The sequence below is a fragment of the Mandrillus leucophaeus genome, unplaced genomic scaffold (assembly GCF_000951045.1).
Source record: "Mandrillus leucophaeus isolate KB7577 unplaced genomic scaffold, Mleu.le_1.0 Scaffold26, whole genome shotgun sequence".
Classification (NCBI taxonomy): Eukaryota; Metazoa; Chordata; class Mammalia; order Primates; family Cercopithecidae; genus Mandrillus; species Mandrillus leucophaeus.
Window position 1 is genome coordinate 1,163,741 of NW_012102698.1, and position 7,780 is coordinate 1,171,520.

At 43.1% G+C, this 7,780-nt stretch overlaps 1 protein-coding gene across 3 annotated transcripts in view; it reads right to left on the reverse strand.

Annotated features, from left to right (window-relative positions):
* EFCAB6 (EF-hand calcium binding domain 6) overlaps window positions 1–7,780 on the reverse strand; it is a 324,265-nt gene that overhangs the window by 67,785 nt on the left and 248,700 nt on the right. For all 3 annotated transcript variants that reach the window (XM_011984010.1, XM_011984009.1, XM_011984011.1), the window contains one exon: window positions 3,372–3,527. In XM_011984010.1, coding sequence (XP_011839400.1) covers window positions 3,372–3,527 — 156 coding nt within the window. The remainder of the gene's footprint in view (window positions 1–3,371; window positions 3,528–7,780) is intronic.

Sequence of the window (7,780 nt, forward strand, 5' to 3'; positions counted from 1 at the left end):
GGACCGCTGGCATAAACTCCTAAGGACTAGGAGTATATGGAAGAAGAAAACAGCTGCTGGAGAATCTACAGGTAATGGGAATAGATGTATCAGCATCCAAGAAATTACTTTATAAAACAAACAGAGGGAATGTGGAAGAGAGAAGATCTAATATGCCCTGCAAATACCCTCAGAGGCTCTGGAACTGATGATATCAGGTATATCTAGAAGTGGAGCTCAAGGAGGAGTTAAAATAGGGTTGATTAAAAGACTGGGAAGCAAGCAGACCCCAGACCTCTCGTCAGACTTCACGTGTCTGGGTGCCTGTCCCTCCCAACCCTAATGGGAGAACATACCTAGAGGTATATTCTCTGGAGATGCTGTTTCTGAGCAGGAGGGCATCTGTCTGAGTCCAAGGTAGGGAGGGTTCTTAATGAAAAGGGGAGGATTAATAAAAAGTATATACACTGACTGTTAATATATAATATAAATAAAAGTATATACTGTTAGTTTCCTATGGCTTTGTAACAAAATAGTACATATCTGGTGGCTTAAAGGAATGCACATTGATTCTCCTACAGTTCTGGACACCAGAATCTAAAATGAGTTCCCTGTTGTTGGCAGGACTGTACTCTCCCTGGAGATTCCAGGAGAGAATCTGTTCTTTGCCTCTTCCAGCTTCTGGGGGCAGTTGGCAGCCCCTGGCTTGCGGCCACATCACTCCACTCTTTGCCTCCCTGGTCACATGTCCTTCTCTTTGTCTGTCTGTTTCAAATTTCCTCTGCCTCCCTCTTATAAGCACACCTCTGATGGCATTGAGGGCCCATCCAGATAACCCAGGTTCATCTTCCCTTCTCCAGGTCCTTAGCTTAGTTGCATCTATAAAGATCCTTTTTCCAAAAAAGGTAATGTCCACAGATTCCAGGAATCAGGACCTGTATATCTTTGGGAGGCATGATTCAGCTTACCACAGTGACTGCTGAAATATCCAGCCTTCCGTGCCCAGTCAGTTCCTAGTGTTGACAGCAGAAGACCAAGGAGTCTTCTCTCATTGGGTTGCCCAATTAGCAAACAAATAAACAAATCATCACACCAAATCTACAGGGATACATAGTTGAATTAGAATTTCAGATAAACAACAAAATTTTTAGTATAACTCAAATATTACATGAGACATACTTACATTTAAAAATTATTGTCTATCTGAAGTCCTAATTTAACTGACCATCTTATATTTTATCTGGCAAGTCTATTCTCTGGCAAATCTGAAAAGGCCAAACAAAAAGTTTTAAAGATACCGACACTGGGGGCCCCTCAAGAAAACTTCAAGTCAGATTACCATACAGTTCAATTCAAAGTCAGCAAACTCCACCTATCTGTGTAGAACTTCTAATCTGCAACTCAGTACCCTGTCCTCCACTCCTAGTACGGACATATTTTTGAAGAAAATATCCAACATGAATAATAGATTTAAAAAGCAACACTGAGGAGAGACTTATCTGCTAAAGAAAACTTTTTTAAAAAGCCTATTGTTAATACCTTCAGAGAAATGAGACAGTGCATCCATGAAACAAGAGCAGGATGTTATAAAAAAGGAGCACACAGAGAACTAAAATGAGCTCTAGTAATTAGAAATATAAGTATGGCAGCAGAAACAAAAATCTCAAAGAAGGATTGGGAGCTAAAATTGAGGAAATATCCCAGAAGGTAAAGCAGAAAGAAAAAGAGAAAGGAGAAAAAAATATTTAAAATAAGTAAGAACAGTCCAGGCAGTTCAACATTCAATAACAATAGGAGTTTCAGAAAGAATAGAACAGGGGATGAATTCATTAATAAAATAAGTCAAGAAACTTCCTAAGAATTGAAGAACATGAAAAGGGCAGTCTTCAAGAAGATGAAGCTGACAGATTAGCTGATATGTCTCCATGGATTGGAAAGAGATTAAGTTGGGGATTTAATTAGTAGGAGAATAAGTACATAGGAAACTAAATGAACAGAAGAAATAGGATAATTTGACTTCAGGGAAAAAGTGCTATGTAGAAAAGAAAAGTGACGAGCTAGTCACAGCAATGTAGATCTAGGATGTGGAGTGAACCAAAACTGACACAGCAATACGATAGGCACGTGGTATGTGGAGGTAAGTTTTCGTGTGTTTCCATGGGGTAATGGAGGCTGAAAGGGGTGAGATGGTTGGTGGCATGGGATGAGTGGACAATAGTTAAACCTACATTTTCTTGGTAGTAAGTCAATATAAACTGTTTAAAAGTGAAAAATCAAGAAGTTGCAATATATGCCTGTCACTTAGAAGTAGGGACATCCAGCTGGGCATGGTGGCTCACACCTGTAATCCCAGTACTTTGGGAGGCCAAGGCGGGCGGATCATGAGGTCAGGAGATCGAGAGCATCCTGGCTAACACGGTGAAATCCCATCTCTACTAAAAATACAAAAAACTACCCGGGCGTGCTGGTGGGCACCTGTAGTCCCAGCTACTCTGGAGGCTGAGGCAGGAAAATGTCATGAACCTGGGAGGTGGAGATTGCAGTGAGCCGAGATCACGCCACTGCACTCCAGCCTGGGGGAAAGAGCAAGACGCCATCTCAAAAAAAAAAAAAAAAAAAGAAGAAGAAGAAGAAAAAGAAGTAGGGACATTCACTATCAAAAGATATCAGTCAACAGTGTTGGAAGTTGTTGACTTTGGATAGGGAAATAAAGGCTGCAGCAGGGCAAACGAACTCCTGGTTTTAGTAACCAGCCTCTTAGAACTATGTGATTCCTGCCAAAGTGCCTGAATAACTTGAATAAAATAAAAACTAATGTTGACTGGGCACAGTGGCTCACAACTATAATCCCAGCACTTTGGGAGGCTGAGGCGGGTGGATCACCTGCGGTCAGGAGTTTGAGACCACCCTGGCCAACATGGTGAAACCCCATCTCTACTGAAAATACAAAAATTGGCCAGGTGTGGTGGCGGGCACCTGTAATCCCAGCTATTTGGGGCCTGAGGCAGGAGAATCACTTGAACCCAGGAGGCAGAGGTTGCAGTGAGCTGAGATCGTGCCACTGCACTCCAGCCTGGGTGACAGAGCGAGACTCCATCTCAAAAAAACAAAACAAATAAACAAACAAACAAACAAACAAAAACACTAATGTTAAGAAATGGTGACACTGCTGCTAAGACACATCAGGAAACGTTATGCATTTGTCAGAGGGCTTTCTTTTATTGCTTTGGGTGGACTCAAACCCATTCTAGTGTAATCCAGCCAACAGGAAGACATGGAGGATATTTTCATCTCAGAAGGCTGTTTGGGAGGACATACAGAAGAAACAAAGGCAATTCTCCAGTATGTTTTTCAGGGCCGTGAGAAACATATTTAACCTAGGCAAAAAAGACCTGTTTAGCAGATTGGTCAGCTCCCCTTCCGTAAGAGAACAGCCACATTCTTCCAGCACCTTCTGCATCTTGCATATGGATATGTAGTTGGTTTTGGATTTATCGATTTTGGTGAATGCTTTGCTGACATCTTGATAGCAGTCCACAAGCTTATCCCTGAAAGAGAGTACATTGCAGATACGCCCTAAAATCAGGAAAAACAAATAACTCCTTTAAAGCAAACATTTCATGATTATTCTAATGCAATGAGCCGATGGCTCATCTAAGAACTAATTTTGAAGATGTTTTACAGCCTCAGCGTAACACTGACATTAAAAGATATCCCGGAAAAATTGTAAGTCCGTATCATTATCATTTTGTTATTACCATCATTAGCAAAACCACGCTAGAGAAAGTACAGCTTTGTCTTTGTACTAGAATTTGATACTTTAAAAACGGAACCAAGAATTGAAAAAGCTAGTGATTTTACATACAGACATGTGAAATACACCCTCTTTCTCAATAAACACCAACTGAGCACCTATGACGTGCCAGATGCTCCGGTAGGTGTTGGGACATGTCTAGTGAATCAAAGGGGCATCCCTAGAAGGATTTCCATTCCAGTCGTGGGGAGACAGACAATAAACAGAAGATAGAAGTATAGCACGGTGGGACAGTAGGTTTACAGGCAAAAAAAAAAAAAAACAAAAAATAAAAAACGACGGTAGGTTTGTAGGTTTGTGGCTTACAGGCACTTTGGCTGTAGGCTCTTTTTCTTCAGCAAAGACTGGGATGCAAAAGAGTCAGCCAGGGACTGGAGAACAGCTAGTGCCAAGGCCCTAAGGAGGAGTAGAGAAGGGCAGCAAGCGAAGAGTGTGGAGATGGACGGGGGGCCTTGTCGGTGCTAGGGCAAGGGAGTGTCAGAGATCCTGTTTGTTTTTTTTTTTTTTTTAACCAGGCATTTTTATTATTAAGAAACAGCCATCATGTGGTGTGCATCAATGGGCAAATCAAGGGCCATGTAGTGCCAAAGACCCCCTGGTGTTTTTGGTTTTTTTTTTTGAGATGGAGTCTTGCTCTGTTACCCAGGCTGGAGTGCAGTGGTACAAGCTCGGCTCACTGCAACCTCCGCCTCCTGGGTTCATGCGATTCTCCTGCTTCAGCCTCCCTACTAGCTGGGACTACAGATGCCCACCACCATGCCCAGGTAATTTTATGTATCTTTAGTAGAGACGGGGTTTCACTGTGTTAGCCAGGATGGTCTTGATCTCCTGACCTCGTGATCCTCCTGCCTCGGCCTCCCAAAGTGCTGGGATTACAGGTTTGAGCCACCACGTCCAGCCGACCCCATTTTTTGTGGGTTTTTTTTTGTTTTTTTTTTTTAAACTAGGCTTTTTATTGTTAAGAAACAGCCACTGACCAGGCATGGTGACTCATACCTGTAATCCCAACACTTTGGGAGGCCGCGGTGGGTGGATCACGAGGTCAGGAGTTCGGGACCAGCCTGGCCAACATGGTGAAACCCCGTCTCTCCTAAAAATACACAAAAATTAGCCGGGCATGATGGTGGGCATCTGTAATCCCAGCCACTAGAGATGCTGAGGCAGGAGAATCACTTCAACCTGGGAGGCAGAGTTTGCAGTGAGCCGAGATCATGCTACTGTACTCCAGACTGGGAAACAGAGCAAGACTCTGTCTAAAAAAAAAAAGAAAGAAAAAGAAAAACAGTCACCACACGGTGTGAATCCATGGAAAAATCAAGGGCCGTGCTGCCATCTCAAGTACGCACTCACATGTGACCTCTCAGCCCTGCAAGGCGGTGTCATCAGCCCTACTTTCTAGGCCAGAAACAGGACAGCATGGGAGCCCAGGGCGGAATCAGGACAAGACTGGGCCTTTCACTCACAGTGAGGGAGACAGAGACAGCATCTTTCTGTCACTCCCAGCTTCAGGGCTGATTTTCTTGCAGGATGTGTGATCTCAAGTCTCTGTGATTCAGAGACACTGAATTTTCAGTCTGGGAAAATTCTCTCCTAACTTGAAAAAGTTGCAGATAAGGAACTCAAAAAGTGCAGAAATCTTCAAGAAGAAACAATCTTGCACTTGATCTATGGTGGATTGGCTGTAAATTCAATAATTTCAACTCACCCAGGTCCCTGAAAATGTCTTCCTTACAAACTGAGTAATATGCCTGTCTGATGGGCTGAGACGTGAATTCCTCAGGGGAAAGAATGTGCTATAAATTCTAGAGACGAAATCTTTGGTGGTAATTGTCTACCACTTCAGGTATGTATTTGTGGGAGGGGATGCCTAGAAAAAATAATCCATAGGAACAGAAACATCAGGACTCTGGGAGAGGCGAGATTCCGTGGGAATATTCAGGGTGGTGGTGGAGAGCAGCATTTACTTTGAAGCCACTGGGGTGATCAACTCCCTTGTCTTGCTGGCCTCCAGCTTGGAATGGGCTCCCATGACATTTGAGTACTTAATACAAATGACTGCAGGAACCGCTCTGTGCGTGTATACCAACAGCAGCAACATTTTGGATTCCCCTACAGGTGTACATTGAATTCAGTCCCATGTTGCAGAATGATTACTCGTCATCACAACTATTATATTCCACTTAATTCTTCAAAATGAAAGCAAATGAAGGTAGAAAAAAAAATCCAAACATTTTTTTGAGATACATATTTTTAGAAAATTGAAGCATTCAGCGTTTCTTGGACTGGTTTCCAGGCGGTAATTATTTCCCTTGCTGAGTAAATATGTGCACAGAGTAAATGAGGGTTTAGAGCACAGATCATAGCACAGTGCCAAACAGAAACGGTGTCAGCCGACACTCAGCGACAAAGCTGCACTGGGTCTGTGTCCAGTTCCTTGTCTGGGCAACAAGACAGAGGCCAGAAGGGGGCACTGTTATGGCCAATGGACAGCCACAGAGCCCCTCACACACAGGCCTCAGCCACAGGCCTCCCCACTCTGGTGCTGCTGAAAAATTGCACACCTCTTCATTTGCATTTTCCAATGAGCCTGTGTTATGTGTCTCATTTACTGCTGCTATTCTGATTCTGAATCTTCAACTCAGACTCAAGCAAAAAGAGCAAGGCATGGAAAATAAATGCAAAAAGAAAAAAAGATTTTTCTTAATCTTCAAAATGTATTTTAGGGTACTCCAAACAAAATGAATTCCCTTAGATTTCAGAGACAAATACAAAATTGTGGTCACTTTAATGGAACATGACTCACATCTGTCAATCTGATCAGAGTGTCAGTATAGATGAGGAGGCAAAAAAAAAAAAAAAAAAATCCTGGAAACATTGAATCTTCATTGGAAAGACCCACTGACAGCAAAATTTAAAAACAGGCCATCCTAAAGGACAAGGTTATTTGGGAATTTTTACAAGCCGATATTTTCAAGGAAACCGAAATTGGTCATGCATTTGTCTTCTTTACTAAGAGAGCATGGGTGTGGCAAGGGGGAGTGGGTGAGAGTGAATTAGTTAACTGAGCTTGATGATCTGAAATGCATTGTCTTGCAGCTTGCAGTTCTTTTAGCTGCACGCCCATGCTCCGTGTGGAACAGAGCTACAGGCAGAGAAAGCGTGTACTGGGAGTGCCCAGGATGCACGGTTTCTCTCCTAGAGCCTCATTACTCACAAGTGGCAGGAAAGACGAGAAGAGAAGACACAAGCGGGTAATGAGGCCAACCCTGTCTAGTAAAGATAAATTCCACTTTTTCATTAGCTTTATGGCATATTTGATTTATACCAATCTTGTGCATATTTTACTTTGAATTTCACAAACTCAATTCTCTGCTTTCAGGTTTCATAACTCAGTAACTTAGACGTAATTCAGGGGTGTGTTCAAACTGCTCTTCTCTTAAACCCCGTTTAGCTATTACACTTCATCCTGTGTCCTTGGCATTCTCAGTTCCTCTGGAGATTCATTCATTCATTCAGGTGCTATGGGAGGTGGTGGGACAGAGAGTGAATCTTGCCTTTTGAAATGACAGACAGGAGACAGACTCACAAACATGTAAGAGCAAGATGGAACTAAGGCAGAGCTATAGAGCAGCAGGTAAGAGCCACATGTGTAGGGGGTGTGGATGGGAGACCAAGGATTGAGATCATGCCAAGAAAATCTGTCTCATTGCTGTAGTCACATCATATGCAGCCCAATTTTTTTCTCTGTTATAAATGTTAAAAATACGACATGAGTAGCTGGGCGCGGTGGCTCACGTCTGCAATCCCAGCACTTTGGGAGGCCGAGGCAGGAGGATCACCTGAGGTCGGGAGTTCGAGACCAGCCTGACCAAAATGGAGAAACCCTGTCTCTGCTAAAAATACAAAAGTAGGCGGGCGTGGTGGTACATGCCTTAATCCCAGCTACTCGGGAGGCTGAGGCAGGAGAATCACTTCAACCTGGGAGGC